General features: G+C 41.6%; 1 protein-coding gene across 1 annotated transcript; it reads left to right on the top strand.

The window, feature by feature from the left end:
* Nucleotides 1-462: 462 nt before the first annotated feature.
* LOC134350370 (cytochrome c oxidase assembly protein COX20, mitochondrial) lies at nucleotides 463-13,780 on the top strand. The gene is made up of 4 exons (XM_063055468.1): nucleotides 463-675; nucleotides 6,806-6,920; nucleotides 9,439-9,502; nucleotides 13,063-13,780. Exons 1-4 carry the CDS (start codon nucleotides 469-471, stop codon nucleotides 13,199-13,201), a joined length of 525 nt encoding a protein of 174 aa, XP_062911538.1. The 5' UTR covers nucleotides 463-468; the 3' UTR covers nucleotides 13,202-13,780.
* Nucleotides 13,781-23,699: the final 9,919 nt, after the last annotated feature.

Raw genomic sequence — 23,699 nt, forward strand, 5'->3', positions numbered from 1 at the left:
GTTGGGTGGGACTATAAACAGAAGTCATGGATCATAGGATAAGGGTGAAAGGTGAGAAGTTACGAGGAACATGAGAGGAAACTTCTTCACTCTGAGGGTCGTGAGTGTGTGGAAAGAGCTGCCAGCATAAGTGGTACATGTGAGCTTGATTTCAATGTTTAAGAGAAGTTTGGATAGGAACATGGATGGTAGGGGTATGGAGGGCTGTGGTCCCGATGCAAGTCGATGGGGGTAAGCAGTTTAAATGGCTCGCACGGACTAGAAGGGCCGAAAAGTCTGTTTCTGTGCTTAACTTTTTTTATGACTGGGCAAATGACGCATGAGCATTTTTTGAAATATCTATGTGCACTTGGTGAGATTCTGTTTGCTAAATTAAAGTCACTTTCAAAAATGCATTACGTTTTTGTGAAGTTTTTAGCTTAACACCGAACATTGCGCAATCAACCCACCACAGCCGAACGGGCGCGCATGCGCTCTGCTACCTACCGGCCCTTCCGCTCATGGCGTCAGAGTGCCGGCGTCCGGTGCTATCACGCGGTCGCGGACGGATCGCGTTCGCTTGATCACCGACACCGAGCGCCGAATAAGGTGGCGAGAGAGGTTTGTATTTCAGACAGGGGAGCGAGGACAGGGAACGACGCCATGTCGAGCGAGGGCGAGGCGGAGAAACCCAAGGTGGGTGAGCGCGTCATTAATGGCCGGCTGGAGCGGAGGGTGAAGGGTCAGACGCAGGCGCAGTGGGCACCTCCAATGTCAAGTTAAGGTCACTCCTTGTGAGGTGGGCTTCTGAAAATTGGACAGAAACTGGTTGGAAATACCCCGCAACTCTTGTTGCAGATTCACCGTCTCCAACGCTTCCTGTCCTGTATTTAAGATGTCCAGCTTTTTTGGTGGACTCGGCCTCAGAGTTGGGTTTAAAATGCCCATCAATCTTACAAAGTTTATCACAGCCCTTCTTGTTCAACAGTTACGACCATAAATCTCCCTATCACGGCGACCATCTGTTTGGTTTTCAGTTATCATGCTTACTTTCTAAGGGACCAGCAATGAATGAGAAATGTAAACTGACAGAGATATATTGAGCACAGCTTTGATCCATAAACAAGATTATATGCTCAGCCAATAGTAATAATAACTTTATTTATATAGCGCCTTTCATACATTAAGATGCAGGCTCAGCGTTTTACATAGATTGTAAAGAAAAATCAATATATTCAAAATAGACAAATTTAAAATTCATAAGTAAAAACAAACAACAGAATCAGGTTTAATGTCACTGGCATATGCCTTGAAATTTGTGATTGAAACGTGGTACAAGGCAATATATAATAAAAAGGGGGGAAGGTGAAGTACGGTAAGTATATGTATTTTAAATAGTTCAGTTAAATAAGTGGTGCAAAAATAGAAAAGCAGTGAGGTAGTGTTTACTCATGTATATGTAGGATGTAAGTAATAAAGTAAATTTAATTCATGGGTTCAATGTCTATTCAGAAATTGGATGGCAGAGGGGAAGAAGCTGTTCCTGAATCATTGACTGTGTGCCTTCAGGCTTCTGTACCTCCTCCCTGACGGTAGCAATGAGAACAAGGCATGATCTGGTTGTCACGATTTATATAGAATAAAATCCTATGGCATATACTAAATTATATAAATGTAATCAACATCAATAGGTTTTAAGTAATCCTATAAGTAGACCATGGATGTGGGCACGTGGCCAAGTGGTTCAGGCATTGGACTAGCGACCTGAAGGTCATGAGTTCGAACCCCAGCCGAGGGAACGTGTTGTGTCCTTGAGCAAGGCACTTAATCACACATTGCTCTGCAATGACACCGGTGCTAAGCTGTATGGGTCCTGATGCCCTTCCCTTGGACAACATTGGTGTCGTGGAGAGGGGAGACTTGCAGCATGGGCAACTGCTGGTCTTCCATACAACCTTGCCCAGGCCTGCGCCCTGGAGAGTGAAGACTTTCCAGGCACAGATCCATGGTTTCACAAGACCAACGGATGCCTTTAAGTAGTCCAAATTTAAAAGGTAGTTTTTAGAGGTGTTTTGAAATGTTCCACAGTACTAGCCTGCCACATCTCAGTCAGTAGAGTATTCCAGACTTTTGGTGCATAAGAGAAAAAGGCAACATCACCAGTTCTAATATGCTTGGCTCTAGGAACACTAAGCAAAGTAATATTCACAAATATAAGATTACGATTAGGGATGTAAGGGGATAGACAGTCCAAAGTATACAGAGGAGCTAGATTATTCAGAGATTTGTATACAATTGAGAGTATTCTAAAATTGATCCTGAAGGACACAGGCAGCCACTGTAATGATGCCAAAACTGGTGAAATGTGCTCAGATTTTCTTTTTTTTTTTGTTAAGGCAGTAGATATATATTATTTATTTAAATATAGTGTGGAATAGGCCCTTCTGACCCTTCAAGCCGCTCTGCCCGGCAACCCCTGATAACCCCTGATTTCCCCTGATTTAACCTTAACCTAATCACAGGACAATTTGCAATGACCAATTAACCTACTAACTGATACATCTTTGAACTGTGGGAGGAGAGCAGAGTAGCCAGGGAAAAATCATTCATTCCGTGAGGAGGATGTAGAAACTCCTTACTGTGGACATCAGGATTGACATCCGAACTCCGACGCCCCCAGCTGTGATAGCGTTGCACTAACTGCTACACTCTTGTGGCGTATAGAACAGTACAGCACTGCAGAAGCTGCTTGGTCCGCAGTATCTTTTTCCCAATGTCATTGTCATAGTCATACTTTATTAATCCCGGGGCAAATTGGTTTTTGTTACAGTTGCTCCATAAATAAGAGAGCATGCATGTAAAGTGGGAGGGGGTAAATTCAAAAAGAGATGCACAGGAAAGTCTTTCTACACAGAGAGTGGTGGGTGCCTCGAGGGCGTTGCCAGTGATGGTAGTAGAGGCAGATATTATAGAGTTATTTAAGAGGCACTCAGAAAGGCAGATGAATATGCAGAGAAAGCAGGTATGTAGACTGGTATAGGCAGAAAGGATTAGTTTAGGGGTTTATTAGTTCAGTACAATATGATTTGAAATGTCTGTTCCTTGGCTGTATTGTTCTACATTTTATATCCTGGGAGTATATTCCCCAGACAGACCACAGCAGTTATTGAAGATGATGGCAGGCAATTCTGACGTTGCTAGTTATTGTTATATCCTGTAAGATACTAGAAGTGGAACCACTGCTGTTGGAATTTGGTGTCATTGGTTAAGAAGGTGGGTGGTGGGGTGGGGATACATCTCGCTCAAAGGTGGTATAAGGGGCTCCTTCCTTCACTAGCCTGCAGGTCTCCCTTGGACAAGGAGTAACACCTGCCTGCCCCCCCCCCCCACACCCATGACCAGGGTCACATGAAGCCAGGGAGCAGGTGGTGGATGGTCATATGAGCAGCTGGTGCTTATCACAAGTCTCATGCCAGGCAGACAACCTCTGAAGAGTGTTGATAATGGCTGGGGAAGAAGGCAATGGCAAACCACTTCTGTAGAAAAATTTGCCAAGAACAATCACGGTTATGAGACTAAGGTCGCCCCCGTCCTACGACACAGCACATAATGATGATGGTTGAGAAGAAGGACTTTGGCCGAGATTCACATACCTCATCACTGGCCACACACAGATCCGTACTTTGATCAGTAAGCCATTACGTGTCATCCAGTCAAAGTTCTGCTGGCATTCACAATTAAAGAAAATACAATTGTAACCCCTGGCATCATTACAGTACTGTACAAAAGTCCTAGGCACATATATATAGCCAGGGTGCCTAAGACTTTTGCACAGTATTGTATTTGCCAACGTGGAACAGAGAGCAAGTTTGTAAATCTGGCGGGAGCAAAGGATGTTGGGAATAGCGAGGATGGAGCGCCACTCTGGAAGGTGTGTGGGACAGGCGGCGGAGAAGGAGTGCCAGGGGCAGGTGGCAAAGGTCCAACACACCCAGTCCTGAGGCAACAGCCAAAGTCACTTGATTGCAAACAATTGGTTTATTGTTCATTACAGAAAGTCCCTCTGCCTTTCTTGGGTATCCTCGCTATATGTACGGTATGTGCCTAAGACTTCTACACAGTACTGTACCTTTCTGAAGGAATGCTGCATTGTCAAGAATGTGAACTGTTAAACTGGTTTATTGTTGTCACATGTACTCTGAGATACAGTGAAAAGCTTTGTACTGTATGCCATCCATACAGGGGCTTCACATCAAAGTGGTACAAAGGAAAAACAATAGCAGAATGCAGAATATAGTGTTACAGCTACACAGGGAGGTCAGTGCAGGCAGAAAATAGGGACAATACTTTATTGTCACCAAACAATTGATACTAGCGCGTACAATCATCACAGCGATATTTGATTCTGCGCTTCGTGCTCCCTGGATTACAAATCCACAGTAAATATTAAAAATTTAAATTATAAATCATAAATAGAAAGTAGAAAAGGTAAAGTAAGGTAGCGCAAAAAAAAAGAGAGGCCGGTCCGGATATTTGGAGGGTACGGCCCAGATCCGGGTCAGGATCCGTTCAGCAGTCTTATCACAGTTGGAAGGAAGCTGTTCTCAAATCTGGCCATATGAGTCTTCAAGCTCCTGAGCCTTCTCCCAGAGGGAAGAGGGATGAAAGGTGTGTTGGCTGGGTGGGTCGTGGCCTTGATTATCCTGGCAGCACTGCTCCAACAGCGTGTGGTGTAAAGTGAGTCCAAGGACGGAAGATTGGTTTGTGTGATGTGCTGGGCTATGTTCACGATCTTCTGCAGCTTCTTCCGGTCTTGGACAGGACAACTTCCATACCAGATTGTGATGCACCCTAGAAGAATGCTTTCTACGGTGCATCTATAAAAATTAGTGAGGAGTTTAGGGGACAAGCCAAATTTCTTTAGCTTTCTCAGGAAGTAAAGGCGCTGGTGGGCCTTCTTGGCGGTGGACTCTGCTTGGTTGGACCAAGTCAGGTCATTTGTGATATTGACCCCCCATGATAAGGCAAATGTCTTATACACACGTATTTAGCTAGGGTGCCAAAGACTTTTGCAGAGTAATGTACTTGTTAATGTGAAATACAGAGTGAGTTTGTAAATCTGGTGGAAGCAAAGGATGTTGAGAATGGTGAGGGTGGAGCGTCGCGGGAGGGGTGTGGGACAGGTGACAGAGAAGGAGTGGCAGGAGCTGGGGCAGGCACAGGGACAGACAGACCCAGTCCTGAGGCACCAGATAAACTCATTTGATTCCAAACAATTGGTTTCAGTTGGGGTGTGAAAGGGACTAACATTTCTGGTGGGTGTTAGATTTTCATGATACAGTAGGAGGAGCAGTAAATTAGTTTTATAACCATTAAATTTACAATCACCTAACTGCTTATTCATTCATTTCAGTTAGAACATCGAACATTACAGCACAGGAACAGGCCCTTCACCCCACAATGTTGTACCGAACCAATTAAATTAGTCATCAAATGCTTAACTAAACTAATCCCTTTAGACTTCACAGTGTTCACATCCCTCCATTTTCTTCACATCTATGTGCCTATGTAAATTTCTCTTAAAAGTCCCTTATGTATCTGCCTCTTCCACTACCACAGGCAGCACATTCGATTCCAGGCACCTACCACTCTTTGTGTGAGAAATCTTGCCCCTCGTATTTCCTTTAAAATGACCCTTTCTCACCTTAAATGGTACAGTATTAGACATTTCATGTCTGGAAAAAAGATACTGTCTGTCTACTCTCTCTTTGCCTCTCATAATCTTATAAACCTCTATCAGATCTCCTCTCAGCCTCCACTGCTCCAGAGAAAACAGCCCAAGTTTGTCCAACCTCATGCCTTCTAATCCAGGCAGTTGAGTTTGCTTTTGAAACAATGGGGACCAAGTTGCACAATCATGCATGGAGTGAGCTGTATAAATTAATTTTGTAAAATTTAATACAAACAAGAGACTCTGCAGATGCCTGAAATCTTGAGCAACACACAAACATGCTCAGTTAATTCTCGTGAGTCAGGCAGTATCTTACTTACTTACTCCCCGTTACGCCACTGGTGTTTAGGACAGCAATGAAGATCCTCCACCTCTGGCAGTGTTCAGGACTTCCTTCATCATGTCAGTAGCTTCCTCAGTTTTCACTACTGTCAGTCATGCAAAGTCCGGCTGGAGACTCAGATGCAGAAGGATTCTTTATTGTTGTTTCCTTAACAGTTTTGTTTTACCAGTCACAGTTGTTAGCCCTGAGCTGAAGCTTTGACCTTGGAGGATCAGCGGACCACTCTTAGTCTGTTCTCTACCTTTTGACTGGTTTGGCTTGGGTGACCCTACCAAGAGCTAAAGCATTAAAGCCAACTAACAAATGTCATTGAGAGACGCAAGCCTCCAGATCACGACGAGGTTGTGGTCTTCTTGGAAGCAGGCAGCATCTATGGCGGGGAATAAAGAGAGGACATCTTGGGTCAAGATCCTTCATCAGGATTGGAAAGGAAGGGGGCAGAAGCCAAGAAAAAAGGTGGGAGGACTCGGAAGGAGTACAGACTGACAGGTGATAGGTGAGTTCAGACGAGGAGAAAGGTGGATGGCTGGGAGAGAAGGGGATGAAGTTAGAAGCAGGAGATAATAGGAGGAAGAGGTAAATGACTGAAGAAGAAGGGAACTAAAATGAGAGGACAGTGGATCATGGAAAGAAGGGAAGGAGGAGGAGTTCTTCCAGCATTTTGTCTGTGCTGTTCAAATTTCATGTAAACCTTGGATTTCCAGCCTATTATTAATGAAAATTGTTAAAAACCTTCCATTTTGTGCTTTTAGTCATTTAAGCTCCTGGGAATCCTGGATGTGCAGAACATTCCTTGCGCCCGAGACTCCGTACTGTATGGCTCAGCTGGTGCAGTCATCGCTGGGTTTGGCCACTTCTTAGCAACAAGTAAGTATCTTTATCAACATTTCAACAGCAAAAATATCCCTTAGTATTGTAAAATGGTCTCTTAACTGCTTACGATTGTCATAAAGACTGAAAATGCTGGAAATACTCAACAGGATCTGTGCAAAGAGAAAATAGCCATTGTTTCAACTCTGAGCTCCTGGGAAAGAGAGAACAGAAACAAGTTAGTACTGGGTTACAGAGAAGGTATATCTCTGATAGGGTGCGACTATAATGTTAAGGTCAGTGTAACCTGTTGCTAAATTAGAAGAACATGAAATCAGCCCAGCAGGCCAATGAGTACAAAATAATGTCTGACTGGCAGAACGGACCAGATCTGATACAACCAAAAAGAGAAAGTGAGACGTAAACACAAGAGATTCCACAGATGCTGGAAATTCAGAGCAGCAAACACAAATTCTGGTAGAACTCAGCACGTCAGGCAGCATTTGTGGAGAGGGGTAACCAGTCAACATTTTAGGCCAAGACTCATTAGGATGTTAGAGAGTGAGTTATGTAAAGTTGTAGGATTTGATCTTGAGTCCTTCAGGCTGCAACGTGCCCAGAGAAAGGATGAAATATTGTTCCTCAAGCCTGTGTTGGCCCTCATTGGAATAGTGCAGCAGGCCAGAGTGGAATGGAGAATCGAAGTGATCGGCAACTGGAAACTCATGGTCACTTCTGAGGACTGAACATACTATAGGCGCCCTGTAAATCAATCACTTGTTCCACATTTCGTTTCCCCAGTGTAGATGAGACCACTTAATGAGCATTGAATACAGCAGACTAGCTTCAAGATTCGTGGTTATTTAATGTACATTGAAACATGCAGTGAAATGCATTGTTCGCGTTAACAGCTTGCACACCCGAGGGTGTGCAGAGGGCCGCCCACAAGTACCGACACACATTCCGGTGCCAACATAGCATGCCCACAATGCTCAGGAGAACAACACAGAACGTGACAAGCAACAAAACAACAACAGCAAAACAAAATCCGTTCCTCTCTCCCCCACCACGCATGTACACTGCCCTCTAACCCCAAGACAGGCCGTCTTCTTCAACCCAGATTCGAACGCAGACATGCCGACATTGGGCCTTCAACTTCCCCAATGGGCTCAAAGAGATTTGCAGACCAGGGCTCCAGCCAATGGGCCTTGACCTGTGGACTTCCAATTCAGCTCTTGGGCCTTGATCCTCGGCGTCACATTGAGCCCAGGAGCTGCCGCTCACCGAACACCAGGCCTCGAACTTCGGTCTCAACGATTCATGTACCCGGGGGTTGATGGACCTTATTCATCCTGCCCGCACAGAACTCCGATCGTGGAGGAGAATTGCAGCTTCATCTGGGTCCCTGGATGACGGGAAATGGAAGAGGTGAAAGGACCAAGTGTTCCGTCTTCTCTGGCTAAATGGCAAAAAGCTGCGTGTGGGGAATTAGTGGGAGGAGAAGGGAGCACTCAAAGTACGTTGCCTGCAGGGCTGGTGGGGTGGCAGGTTAATCCAAGGGAACTTTGTTCCTGTTCTGTCAAGGGTGTGAGTAGTAGATGAGATGAGATAAGATAAGATAAAACTTCATTTATTCTGAAGGAAATTATTGCAAAGTTGCTCAGTCAGAAATATATACTTTAAAATACAAAATGTAAGCATTGAGGTATGAAAAAAAATACAAAATGTGCATGAAAACGAAACAGTACAAAATACAGATGTGTAATGAAACCATACACTTACATACTTAAGGAGGAGGAGTTGAAGACTTATAGCCACAGGGAGAAAGGATCCCTGTGGACGCAGGTTCTCTCTGCATTAGTAGAGGGGAAGTCATGAATCAGGAAGACATTTCAGAGGCATCTGTGGAACAAAAATGTGACAGAATTCGAAGTTCAAAGTAAATTTATTATCAAAGTACATACAGTATATATCACTATATACAACCCTGAGATTCATTTTCTTGTGGGCATATTCAATAAATCCAGTAACCAGAAAAGAATCAATGAAAGACCAAACCAACAGGCTGGACAACCGGTGTGCAAAAGACAACAAACTGTGAAAATACAAAAAGAAAATAATAATAATAAATAAGCAGGAGATATTAAGAACATGAGATAAAGAGTCCTTGCAAGTGAGTCAGACAGAGGAACTGAGAGAATGGAATGGAGTCCTTGCAGGAGGCAGGCTGAGAGGAAGAATGGGAGCTCTTGGGCTTGAAGTGGATGTTTGTGACTGGCCCATCCCGAGATGGCGAGACCTGGGAAAGGCGGGAGGTGAGGGCAGGCCAGAATTTAGCTACAAAAGGAATGAAACGTTGGAGTTCTGTATGAGTGCCAGAAGCCAGGCCTGTGATAGAGAAAGGGTAGAGGGGAGTGGGTCTGAGTAAAACCAAAACAATAACTGTTCCATATACTATCCCAGAAAGAAACAGGCGTAACTTTGGCCCGTAGCTATACCTTTGACCTGTTAGAGATGTCGAAGGAGAAAACAAAAAGCCTTGAATTGCAATAATCCTGTCTTCCCTATTTTGCAGGCAGAATAAAGAGATCTTTTGACTTCGGTGTGGGGAGTTTCCTAGTTACAACTTTGGGAACTTGGTGAGTTTGATTGTCATTTCATTCCTAGGAATGTATTTTTGCTTCGTGGTTGCAAGATTTCCCTTTGTTTTATGCTCTCATTTGGCATCCTTTGTGAAGATTTGGATATTCACTTGGCTTAATTTAATCAATCTTTTACTGCTTTCTGTTTGAAACATGCGGTACTATGCAAAACCCTTAGGCACGTACACTATATATAGATAGGGTGCCTAAGGGTTTTTCACAGAACTGTAGTAATTTTATGTATTGCACTGTACTACTACTGCAAAAAAAAACAATTTTGATGACATACATGAGTGATGATAAACTTGATTCTGATATGGGTCTCCATTGTGAGTTAAGAATGGGAAGGGTGCAGGGAACGGGAATCATGGTTGGGAAAAGGAGTGAGGAGAGGAGAGGGAGCAGGAAGCTCTAGAGAGACATTCTGTAATCAAGAAACCTACTGTTTGGAATCAAAGGACCGTGCCTGGTGCCTCAGGGCTGGGTGAATCTGCATCCACTCCACCTTCCGGCCCAGCACTCCTTCTCTGCCACCCATCCGACACCCCTCCTGCAGTGCTCTATCCTTGACATTCCCAACATCCTTTGCTTTTGCCGGATCTACAAACTCACTCTCTCCTCCGCATTGACAAATACAATACTGTGCAGAAGTCTTAGGCACCTTAGCTATAAATATGTGCCTAAGACTACTGCACAGTTGTAGAAAGGTAGAACACTACAGCACAGCATAGGCCCTTCGGCCCACAATATTATGCCGTCATATAACCTCCAAGGACAATCTAAACCTTCCCTTCCATGTAGCCCTCCATTTTTCTATCACCCAAGTTCACATCTTAAGATTCTTAAATGCCCCATTGTATCTGCCCCTGGTGGGACATTCTTTGCTTTGCTGAGGAGTTTGCTGGTTTTGTCTGTACCATCCAGTTCTAACATCTCATCCTTTACAACTTCTGCCATCTCCCAAAGGAACCTACCACCAAGCGTATCTTTACCTCCCCACTAATGTCCCTCCTAGCACTTATCCCTGCAGGCGGTTAGAGTGCTACACCTGCCAATTCACCTCCTCCCTTACCTCCTTTTAGGGCCCCAAACGTTCCTTCCAGGTGAGGCAACACTTCAGCTGCGAGTCTGCTGGGGTTGTCCATTGTATCTGGTGTTCCCAATGTAGCCTCCTCTACATTAGCGAGACCCGTCAGAACTTGGGGAACCGCTTTGCCGAGCACCTCAGTCCACCAAAAGCAGAATTTCCAAGAGGCCAAATATTTTGATTTTGATTCCCATTCCAAAGTTCCATGGCCTCCTCTCCTGCTAGGATGAAGCCACCCTCAGGGTGTATTCTGCCTAGGCACACTCCAGCCTGATGGCGTGAATGTAGATTTCTCCTTACAGAGAGAAAAAATCTCCCTTCCCTTCCTCTCTTCTTCTATTCCCCACTCAGACCTCTTACCTTTTCCACTTTGCCCCTCACTTCCCCTGGCCTCCTTCCCTTTCTCCTATGGTCCACTCTCCTCTCCTATCAGATTCCTTCCTCTCCAGCCTTTTGTCCTTCCCACCAATCTGGCTTCACCTATCACCTTCCAGATAACCTCCCCCCCCCCCCCACCCTCACCTTTTTATTCTGGCATCTTCCCCGTCTCAGTCCTGACAAACGGTCCCGGCCTGAAACATTGACTCTCTGTTCATTTCCATAGATGCTGCCTGACCTACCGAGCTCCTCTAGCATTTTGTGTGTGTTGTGTTATTCCATTACTACTGGTCATAGGAGAGCAGCAGTGTAAGCTACATTCAGACTGAAGTGAGGGGATACCAATACCCAGCTCTCACCCTCTGCCAAGCCAGAGGTCGGTTTAATGCATGATAATAACACGGAATTGATTGAACAAGGAGCAAAAAGCACACTAGCAAATAAATAATCCTTAAATTGTGTGCATTGTAACAGTGGCATTGATCATGGAGACAGACACATACAGAATGTTGAAGTAGCTCAGCAGGTCAGGCAGCATCTACGGAGGGAGATTTTACAGGTTTCTCAGAACACATTTTAGAGTTGCAGAACACTACAGCAGAAAAACAAGCCCTTCAGCCTCTCTAGTCCGTGCCAAACTATTATTCTGCCTGGTCCCACACCCGGACCATAGCCCTCCTTACCCCTCCCATTCATGTGTTTATCTAAACTTCTCTTAAAAGTGTTGCAATCAAAGCCATATCCATCACTTCCATTGGCAGCTCGCTGCACACTCTCACCACCCTCTGAGTAAACACAAAATAATCTGCAGATGCTGGGGTCAAGGCAACACTTGGACGAAGGGTTCCGGCCGGAAACGTTGACTGATCATTTCCACGGATGCTGCCCGACCTGCTGAGTTCCTCCAGTGTGTTGTGACCCTCTGAGTAAAGATGTTTTCTTTAAACATTTCATCTTTCACCTTTGACCCATGACCTCTAGTTAGGTAAATTCAATTAATTCAGAAAGTTGAGTCATTTTTCATGTACTGCACTTGACTTCAACATAACTTGAGTACTGAGTCACTTTTATTTCAGTAGTATTAGGGGACTATCCACAAGACACCCAAAACCACCTCCTTCTTAATAGTTATTTGCCTTAGAATATCAACATACCTCTGTCTGATCTCACACGATCATCCACGTTCTTCTCCTTTGTGAATACTGATGCAAGATGAAAAAGGATCTAGTGCTTTCCCACCGTATTTGACAAATAAGCGCTTCTTGGGCTTCCATCCAGGTGCAGGTATCGGTTTTAACCGATGTTTTGATGACAAACCCTGCCAATTCATTAGGGATGATGCCTGTGCATGTCTAATCTGGGGATATATATATTCAGGGGTTTTATATACACACACACACCACTGGACTAGACATGCCCAGGCATCATCCCTGATGAAAATGGCAGAGTTTGTCATTGAAACATTGGTTAAAATTGATACCTGTACCTGGCTGGAATCCCAAGAAGAATATGTACTGATGCAAGGTACTTGTTAAGGTCATTGCCCACTTTCTCTGGCTTCGTGTTTTTGAGTAAACCTAATCTTTCACAAGCTATCCACTTGTTCCTTATATACTTATCAAATCCTTAATCCTACTTGCCAAGGACATTTCATGGCCCTTCATGTTATTTGGGAGGGATAATAATCAACCCTGATGGATGGTAGAGTAGATTCAATGGGCTTAATTCTGCTTCTATGTCTTATGGTCTTATGGCATTTTCATCTGAAGACCAGTCTTATCCTTATCTAATGCATGATATTCAGCTCCTGATCTACCTTTGACTTAGATTCAAGATTCAAATTTATTTATCACGTGTACATCAAAGCATGCAGTGAAATGCATCATTTGCATTAACAACCAACACGCCCATGAGTGTGCCAGGGCAGCCTGCAAGTGTCACCACACATTGTGGTGCCAACATTGCAGGAGTAGGTTGCTGAGATTGATCTTCTGATGAGCAGTGACCCAAGGATGTTGATGGTGGGAGGCTAGCCAATGGCATGTCTTTGTATTTGAAGGATACGGTTTTGAAAGGCTTAAATCTTTTCCAGGGTGTTCTGCAGATACCAGAATGCAAAGCTGAGGATCCAGAATCGAATGGTGCAAGAGGGTGTGAAAAACAAAGTCATATATGAAGGAACCCAAGTGGGTCCAACAAGGAAAGCAGATGGAAGCAGTGGAGACAACTAAACAGACAATGCATACACTACTGGACCTGAGGGTTAAGTGGTTTGCAGCCAGGAAGTTTACTTGTAGATGATTTCATTTCATACCCTTGGTAGTTCCAGTGGCCGATGACATTGAAATATTCTCTGGTGAACAAGAGGCTCCTGGTGCAAGGAGCATATTGATGACAATGTCCATCTGTACATCTGTTGCAAGGAATTGGACTTCTACTTTATTTTGACAAGGAGCAGCTTCCAGGATTAGAAACAGAAGATGCTTATAACATTTACGAGGCCTAGAGTCATTTGTGGAGAGCGAAAACAAAGGGACGAATGACTTGCAATATTTCTTCCTCCACATGCTGACTGGCCTGCTGAGTATTCAGTGTTTTCCAAATTTTCAGCTGTTTGCAGTTATGCTTTATGCTTCCAGTGTGAAGTGATGCTTGCAACTTGGATGCACAGATTTTCTTCTTGACCCTTCATTAAAACAGCTGTAATATTGTTCACATCTTGGGCTTGCTTCAATGTGCGAAAAGACTGGAATCCAAAATCATTGTTAGTTATAAGGGACTAACTTAAATTAAAGTTTTCAAATATTGGGTTTCTGCAATTTTTATACATAACTTGTGTATTTAAAAACTCTTCCACACAGTTTTTTTTTAACTATCATCATCGGATATGATGGACGACCATTCAACTATTTAAAGTGTATGCACTTGCAATACTTGTGTGGTGAACTTGCAGTTTCCTAGCCATAAATGTACTCTTAGTTCTGTCCCACACTCTTCTTGTATGTATGCACAGAGCAAGAATAACAACAGAGCAGTAGGAATAAACTTTTTTTCTGAGTCATGTTAGCCATGGTTCACGTTGGGCAACTTACAGTGTGGGAGCGACAAGCCAGACTGGCCAAGATGAAAACGTGCGCTCTCAAAAGCCTGCACAAAAGGAGAGAGGCCTTTCCCCCGCTACCCCGTATAAGGCTCCATTCATCGTGCAATTAACTAGCCACATGTGCACTTCAAGTTCAAATTTATTATCATTCAACCATTCACATGTATACAGCTAAACAAAACAACATCCCCCTGGGGCCAAGGTTCAAAACATAGCGCATAATATAATATTAACGCAATAGCAGCTCAGCACATCCTTTGTTAAATAAGGGGCCCGAAACATCACAATTCTCCAAGTGAGACCTCACCAGTGCTTTAAAAAGCCTCAATATTACATCCCTGCTTTTATATCCTAGTCCTCTCAAAATGAATGCTAACATTGCATTTGCCTTTCTCGCCACCGACTCAACCTGCAAATTAACCTTTCAGGGAAATTGCACAAGGACTTCCAAAGTCCCTTTACACCTCAGATTTTTGAATTTTCTCCCCATCTAGAAAATAGTCTACGTTTTTATTCCTTCTACTAAAGTACATGATCATGCACTTCCTGACACTGTATTCTTTGTGCCACCTCTTTACCCATTCTCGTAATCTATCTAAGTCCTTCTGCAGACTTCCTACTTCCTCAACACTACCTGTCCATCCACCTATCTTAATATCATCCACAAACTTAGACACAAAGCCATCAATTCCGCCATCCAAATTATTGACATATAGCGTAAAAAGAAGCAGTCCCAACACTGATCCAATCAGAACAGGTGTCCTTTATTCCTACTCTTTGCCTCCTACTAATCAGCCAGCACTATATCCACAGATGGTTGAGAAGATTAAGTCAGAAGTTGATAGGTTCTTGATTGGTAAAAGGAATTAAAGGTTATGGGGAGAAGGCATGAGAGTGTGGTTAAAAGAAATTAGCCATAATTGGATGGTGGAGCATACTCAATAGGCTGAATGGCCTAATTCTTATGATTCAAGACTCTTCAGAACATAGCTCTTTCATATACTTGTCTAAAGACCATCCCTGCCAGAACATCATTGCCCTTTAAATGCCTAGGAGGGCTTAAAGGGAAAAAAAAAACAATTTTTGCATTTTTGTTGCACCTTCCGTGACCTAGTGTCAAAGTGCTTTAAACCCAGTAAAATCTTGTGCAGGAAAAAGAGCAAAGTAAATTTATTTGCACACTTTGTGTCTTTTGCAAACTGGTTGAATGAGCCAGTTAGTTGGTGTGGTCTTTCATTGATTTTATTATGGATTTATTGAGTATTCCCGCCGGAAAATGAATCTCAGGGTGCAAAAGACGGAAACTGTACAAACACAAAAAGAAAGAAAGAATAATAAATAAGCAATAAGAATTGAAAACACGAGATGAAGAATCTTTGGAAGTGAGGCCATAGGTTGTGGGAACATTTCAATGATGGGGCTACTGAAGTTGAATGAAGTTAGACCCATAAGGCCACAAAATACAGGGGCAGAATTAGGCCATTCAGCCCATCAAATCTTATTCGCCATTCCATCATGGCTGATTTATAATCCCTTTCAATCCCATTCTCCTGCCTTCTCCTCCCCATAACCTTTGACACCCTGACTAATCAAGAACCTATGAACCTCTGCTTTAAATGTACCAAATATCTTGTCCTCCACGGCCATCTCTGGCAATGAATTCCACAGAATCACCACCCTCTGGCTAAAGAAATGACTGCTCATTTCTGTTCCAAAAACGGCAAAAAGAAGGTGGTAAAATTCACCAGGACTGCTGGATTTACATTTGAGCTTTCAGCATAACATGGGTTGATGACTGTTGCCATAATCGCTCTATTGCTGTTTATTCCTTTTGTTAATTAAGGTTTTCTCATGTCCCGCAATTTAAGCAGAGCTGTCTGATTCTGGCGTTTGATTCCTGCTGCTGCCTATAAGGAGTTTATACATTCACTCCTCAATCGTGTGGGTTTCCTTTCGGTGCTCCAGTTTCCTCCCCCATTCCAGAGATGTATGGTTTGGGTCAGTGAGCTCTAGACATGGTATGTTGGCGCAGGAAGCATGGTGATGCTTACGGACTGCCCCCATCACATCTTCGGACTGTGTTGGGTTGTTGACGCAAAACAAAGCATTTTGCTGTGTGATTTGATGTTTCGATGTGCATGTGACAAAAAAGCTAACCTTTAATAAAACCTTGGGGTTTTCAAAGGCAATGTTACAAACAAGGCTTGAAACAGCTGTTTGCCATTTTGAAATGGATAATTGGATGAAATAACTCAGGACCTGCACTTGTATAGCACCTTTCACATCCTTGGACATTCCAGATCACTTTAGTTCAGAGTAAATTTATTAACAAAGTCTGTACAGTATATGTCACCATAAACCACCCTGAGATTCACTTTCTAGTAGGCATTCACAGTAGAACAAAGAAATACAATAGAATCAATGAAAAACTACACGCAAAGACTGACAATCAATGTGCAAAAGAAGGCAAACTGTGTAAATACACGAAAATAAATAATACTGAGAACATGAGTTGTAGAGCATTTGAACGTGAGTCCATAGGTTGGGTTCAGTGACCAGTTCAGAGTTAAGGTGAGTGAAGTTATCCACACCAGTTCAGGAGGCAGATGGTTGAAGCTAATGATGTACATTTTTGAAGTGTAGAAATATGGGAGGCATGGCAACAAGCTTCAGCACAATGAACTCCTCTGAACAGCGATGTGATACTGTCCAAAACATTCTGGTGATGTTGACTGAGATGGATCTAGTGTTCTGGCCAATGAAAAGACTGCTATGTTCCTTAACATCCAGCTGACAGAACAGTCAGGGTATTGGTTTAAAGTTGTATCTAATGCATGTCATTTTCATAAACCCAGACTATAGAGGGAGTGCCCAGGTGAGTTTTTTGTGCTTGAGTCTCTATCAAACCAGTTTAAAGATTAGCTTTATTTGTCACATGTACATCAAAGCCCACAGTGAAATGTGCATGACAACTGAAGTTAATTTTACTGCCCAACTCTCAACTGTAATGACATTGCACTTTTGATAAAGTTTAACACCAATGAAAAGCACAAGAGATTCTGGAAATTCCGAGGACCACACCCAAAATGCTGGAGGAGCTCAGCAGGTCAGGCAGCATCTATGGAAAGGAATAAAGAGTCAGTATTTTGGACCCCAAAGCAATTGATGCAGTTGCAAAGAAGGCACAACAGCAGCTATATTTCATTAGGAGATTTGGTATGTCACCCAATACCTTACAGATTTATACAGATGTACTGTGGAGAGCTTTCCAACTAGCTGCGTCACCATTTGGTATGGGGGAGGGGGAATTGCACAGGATCGAAATAAGCTGCAGAAAGTTGTAAACATAGTCAGCTCCATCATGGGCGCTAGCCTCTATGGTATCCAGGACATCTTCAAGGAGTGATGCCTCAAAAAGTCAGCATCCAACATGAGGGACCCCCATCACCCAGGACATGCCCTCTTCTCATTGCTACCATCTAGAATCAGGGAGGAGGTACAAGAGCATGAAGGCACACATTCAACTATTCAGGAATAGCTTCTTCCCCTCTGCCATCCAATTTCTGAATGGACATTGAACCTATGAACACTACAAAAAATTATGGCATGAACATTAATTTCTCAGACTTTCAGTAATTGTCACCCCCCTTTCACTATTCCCCAATCCAGTTTCCCCTTCTCACCTTATCTTCTTACCTGTCCATCTCTTCCTTCTGGTGCTCCTCCCCCTTCCCGTTGTTCCATGGCCTTCTGTCCTCTCCTACCAGATTCCCCCTTCTCCAGCCCTTTCCCTCTTTCACCAATCAACTTCCCAGCTCTTTACTTCACTGTCTCACCATCTCCTGGTTTCACCTATCACCTGTTGCCTTGTACTTCTTCGTCCCCTCCCACCCCCACCACACCCTCTTAATTTGATTTCTCCCCTTCCTTTCCAGCCCAGACTCGAAACGTCAACAGTTTACCCTTTTCCATAGATGCTGCCTGGCCTGCTGAGTTCCTCTGGCATTTTGTGTGTGTTCCTTTAATTTAACTATTTTATGCATATATCAATGTATCTTACTGTAAATCACAGTTTTTATTATGTACTGCTGCCGCATAACAGATTTCACAACATGTGCCAGTGATATTAAACCTGACGCTGATTCTCAGATCCAACATCAGATCAAATCTTGTAAATGATGTAGTTTGTTAAATTAAAGAACTGTGCGATTAACCTTGCTCAGTCTCCCTTTGGTTTTATTTTCAGTATGCAGTCCTTTACAACCTCAGCACTTCTGAGACATTTATATCTGCACTTATATTAGCAGCATTAGTGTAAGGAATGTCCCAGGATATTTGATAAATAGGCATTTATTTTCCTTACCCAGAATTCAGTGTACCTGGACTAATGGTAATGCTGTTGTTGTTTTTGGGTGGGTGATTCTGCAATTCCAGTGGGAGTCGTGCCTTTCACAAAGCCCAATTCCTTGCCGTCATTACCCCAGGCAGCCCCGGCCTTTAATGCCAACATTCAACCAGCTAGTGCGATGCTATTACAGCTTGAAGCATTGGAGTTCAGAGTTCAATTCCAATTCCAATGTCATCTGTACAGAGTCTGGACACACACCCCGTGAAATGCGTGTGCTTTCTCTGCGTGCACCAGTTATCTCTCACAGTCCAAAGACACCCTCGTTAAGTAGGTTAGTTGGTTATTGTATATTATCCTGTGATTAGGTTACAGTTAAATCAGAGGGTGCTGGGTGGCAGAGCTCTCGGGGCCAGAATGGCCTATTCCGCATTACATCTCAAAATAACTAAAATAAAATCCCTCTTCATCAGAGGTGCAGAGGGTTAGTAACTTTAAGTTCCTTGGTTTTATCATTTCAGAGGGTCTGTAGTGGGATCATTACAAAGTGCTGAAGGCCTCTGCCTCTACTCAAAAGTTTTCACAGGTTCAGCAAGCCATCTAAAACTTCGACCAGCTCCTATAGATGCCCAGTGGAGAGTGTCCTAACCAGTCACGACATGGTATGGAAACACCAATGCCCAAGGGCAGCAAAGCCTGCAAAAAGTGGTGGACACAGCCCAGTCCACAGGTAAAGCTCTCGCCACCATTAAGCACATCAGCCGAGGAGTGCTGCCACAAGAAAGCAGCATCCATTATCTCGGATCCCCACCATCCAGACCGTGCTCTCTTCTCTCTGCTGCCATCACCCTGATCTCAAGCCTCTGCTGCTTTTCGGTCATATCCACTCATGGGGGAGGCTTCAGGAGTAAACCCCAAAGTAAAAATCTGGAGCTGGAGTCCCTAAGGCCATCCTACATTGAGTTCGACGCTGACTGGCAACTCCTGTGACACCACTGGTGCCAAAAGGTATCAGTCTCTGCTATTCCTGATGATTCATCGGCTGCACAGAGTAAATTTATTATCAAAGTACGTATATGCCACCATATACTACAGCCCTGAGATTCATTTTCTTGCAGGCATTCACAATAAATACTAGAAACACAATAGAATCAATGAAGGACCACAACAGACAGGATGGTCAAACAACCAAACTTCCTACGACAGCACTCCGTGTAGATGGGCTTAATGGTGGGGAGAGCTTTACCTGTGGACTGGGCTGTATCTAGTACTTTTTCTCTTTTTTTCAATCTTTTTTTTAAGTTTCAGATTAATATACATAACAATATTAATGATACAAAGAGATCGGTATAACATTGATAATGGTCAACATCTACAAGCATAATGCAAGTAAAACATATAATTCAAGCCTCCCAATCTCTAAGTAATTGAACATGAAAAAAGAATTTTATAACGAACCCCCTAAACTAAAAAAAAACAGAACAAAACTGGGATGTCCTATTCCTTCAGATAAGAACATTATTTGTCATTAACTCTGCTCCTCCATAGATAAACAAAAGATTATTAAATAAAAAGGGTTCTGGAAGGGACAACTTACATCATATGAAATGTTGAATAAACGGTCTCCAGGTTTCTTCAAATTTAACTGAAGAATCAACCATACCACACCTAATTTTTTCCAGGTTTAAACATTACATAGTTTGAGAAAACCATTGAAAAGTAGTAGGAGGATCAGAATCTTTCCATTTAAGTAAGATGGACCTTTTAGCTATTAGTGTAACAAATGCAATCAGACGGCAAGCTGAGAAGGATAAATGACCAACATCTGTCACTGGTAATCCAAAAATGGCAGTAATAGGGTGAGGTTTTAAATTAATATGCAAAACTGCTGAAATAATATCAAAAATATCTTTCCAATATGTATCTAAAAGAGGGCAAGACCAAAACATATGTGTCAGAGAGGCTACCTCAGAGTTACATCTGTCACACACAGGATTTATATGTCGGTAAAAACGAGTTAATTTATCCTTAGACATATGAGCCCTATGGACTATTTTAAATTGTATCAGTGTATGTCCAGCACACATTGAGGAAGTATTAACTAGTTGAAGAATTTTCTCCCATTTCTCTATAGGTAAAGTTACCTGAAGTTCTCTTTCCCATTCATTTTTTATTTTATCAGATGTACCTAGATGTATTTTCATAATTAAATCATATAAAACTGCTATTAAGTGCTTCTGATAGGGATTTAAACCTAATTTTTTTTCTGTAATATTAGTTGGGTGAAATATTGGAAAGTTAGGTAAAATACCATTCAAAAAACTTCTTATCTGCCGATATCTAAAAAAAAATGTGAACTAGGCAACTTACATTTATTAGATAATTGTTCAAATGACATGAAACAATTATCCATGGATAAATCACGAAAGCATGCTATTCCCCTCGTTTTCCATAAGGAAAAAGCTTGATCTATTCTAAAAGGTTGAAAGAAAAAATTAAGATATAATAGGACTAGATAAAATAAATTCGTTCAATCTAAAAAATTTGCAAAATTGAGACCATATTCGTATTGTATGTTTAATTATTGGATTAATTATTTGTTTATTCAGTTTGGTTAATACAAAGGGGAGTGAAGCTCCTAAAATAGAAGCTAATGAGAACCCCTGCACAGGCTCACCCTCCAGGTTCACCCATCATGGACAATGAGTTTCATCCCAATCTTGCATCCAAAACATTAAATATCGGATATTAATTGCCCAATAATAAAATCTAAAATTTGGCAATGCTAAACCACCGTCCTTTTTTGATTTCTGCAGATGTTTCTTACTCAATCTAGGATTTTTATTCTGCCATATATATGAAGAAATTTTAGAATCAGTAATATCAAAAAAGGATTTAGAGATAAAAATTGGTACTATTTGAAATAAATACAGAAATTTAGGTAAAACAGTCATTTTAATAGCATTAATTCGACCAATCAATGATAAGGACAGTGGGGACCATTTAGTAAACAATCGTTTAACATGGTCAATTAAGGATAGAAAGTCAACTTTAAATAGATCTTTATATTTTTTAGTAATTTTGACACCCAAATAAGTGAAATAATCAGTAATTAATTCAAATGATAATTATCTATAAATTGGAACTTGCATATCTAATGGAAAAAGCTCACTCTTATTAAGATTTATTTTATAACCAGAAAAACTACCAAACTGAGCTAGTAGTGATAAAACTGCCGGGATGGATTTTTCTGGGTTAGAGACATATAGTAATAAGTCATCTGCATACAATGATACCTTATGCGTCTCCTTCCCATGAGTAATTCCAGATATATTGGGTGAATCACGAAAGGCAATTGCCAAGAGTTCCAAAGCTATATCAAATAACAAAGGACTTAGCAGACAACCCCTGTCTAGTACCTCCGAAAAGCCTAAAAAGGGGGGATCTCTGATTATTGGTAACTACGGAAGCCAAAGATGAATGATATATCAATTCAATCCAAGAAATAAATTTTGGGCTAAAGTTGAATCTCTCAAGCACATTAAGTAAATATTTCCATTCAACTCTGTCAAACACCTTCTCAGCGTCGAGTGAAATAACACATTCCAGAACTTTAGATGAAGGAGTATATACAATATTCATTAATCTCCTAACATTGAAATACGAAAAGCGATTCTTAATAATTCCGGTCTGATCATCAGAAATAATGTGTGGCAGTACCTTTTCCAATCTATTTGCTACTATTTTGGAAAAAAAATTGAAATCTACATTCAACAAAGATATAGGTCTATATGATGCACAATCAGTAAGGTCTTTACCTTTTTTAGGAATTAAATAAATGGATGCTTCATAAAAGGATTGTGGTAATTTACCTACAAGTAAGGCATCCTTAAAAATTTTACATAGCCATGATGAAAGTAAATTTGAAAAAGATATATAAAACTCTACTGTAAATCCATCCAAACCTGATGCTTTTCCAATACAGTATTCATTGCAAAAATTGCTTTCTTAATATCATCTTCCATAATGGATGCATCTAGTTCTAAGCGTTCATTAAGTGGTAAATTCTGAATGTTCAATTTCCTTGAAAATTCATACATAATGGTAGACTCTTCAGGAAATTCCCATTGATATAGAGAGGCATAAAATTCTTGAAAAGGCTTATTAATTTTGCCATGACCAACTGTCAAGGTACCATCCCGTTTAGAAACTTTACTAATCAAACATTTAGCCGAAGCAGCTTTCAGCTGGTCTGCCAATAATTTACCCGCTTTATCACCATGTATATAAAATTGACTCTTAGTTTTAAGTAATTGATTTTCAATCGGGGAAGTGAATAACAAATTATGCTGCATCTGAAGTTCAACCCTCTTTTTATAGAGTTTCTAAATTAGGAGCAACAGAATACTTTTTATCAATTTCTTTAATCTTATCAACCAATGTACATATTTCATTATTAATTCATTTTTTCAATCCAGCAGAGTATGAAATAATTTGCCCATGAGTATATACTTTAAAAGTATCCCACAATATTCCACTGGAAATTTCATCCATAGAATTAGTTGAAAAGAAAAAATCAATCTGTTCTTTAATAAAAGTGGCAAAATTATGAAGTAAGCCAGTATTTAGCAAAAATCTACCATTCGGATCTGAAATTGTTTCATAATGAACAAATGAAATTGAGGAGTCTATAAAAATAGAGACTCCTTTTACCTTAGATTGTGAATTAGAATGAAACTGTTGTTCCTTCCAACACCTAAAAAAAGTTGATTATCCACCCTCCTCACATGAGTCTCCTGAGCAAAGATAATCTGAGCATTCAGTCTATGAAAGACATTAAAAATCTTCTTCCATTTAATCGGATGATTCAAACCATTTACATTCCATGAAACAAAATTAATAACATTATTCATTTTACTACAATAAGCCAAATGGTATGCAAAGGGTTAACCTTACTGCACAGGAAACCCATGACTCAGGAAGAGGAAAAAGTTTAAAGAGGAATCGGAATCTACAACACTTCAGACATATTTGTAGTTTCAGAACATCCCAACTGGAAAATACTAATCTAAAAGAAATACCATCCCCCACCCACCAAAAGCCCGAAAAAAAATAACTGGCCACAGCCAGCCAGTACGCTAACTAATCCCAAATACATTACCCCCAGCTCTCATGAAGACATAACTCCAAATGGAAGGAATGTAATAAACCACCCACAGATAAAACATTATGAGAGAAATATCAAGAAAAGGACAAAACAATGTTGAAAAAAAGAACCCAG

Source organism: Mobula hypostoma, chromosome 8 (genome assembly GCF_963921235.1).
Source record: "Mobula hypostoma chromosome 8, sMobHyp1.1, whole genome shotgun sequence".
Classification (NCBI taxonomy): domain Eukaryota; kingdom Metazoa; phylum Chordata; class Chondrichthyes; order Myliobatiformes; family Myliobatidae; genus Mobula; species Mobula hypostoma.

Coding starts and splice junctions, on each gene's coding strand:
- LOC134350370 (XM_063055468.1), top strand. CDS start 469: ATGCGCTCTGCTACCTACCGGCCCTTCCGCTCATGGCGTCAGAGTGCC. Junction 676..6,805: donor GCGAGGCGGAGAAACCCAAG/GTGGGTGAGCGC, acceptor TTGTGCTTTTAG/TCATTTAAGCTCCTGGGAAT. Junction 6,921..9,438: donor TGGCCACTTCTTAGCAACAA/GTAAGTATCTTT, acceptor CCTATTTTGCAG/GCAGAATAAAGAGATCTTTT.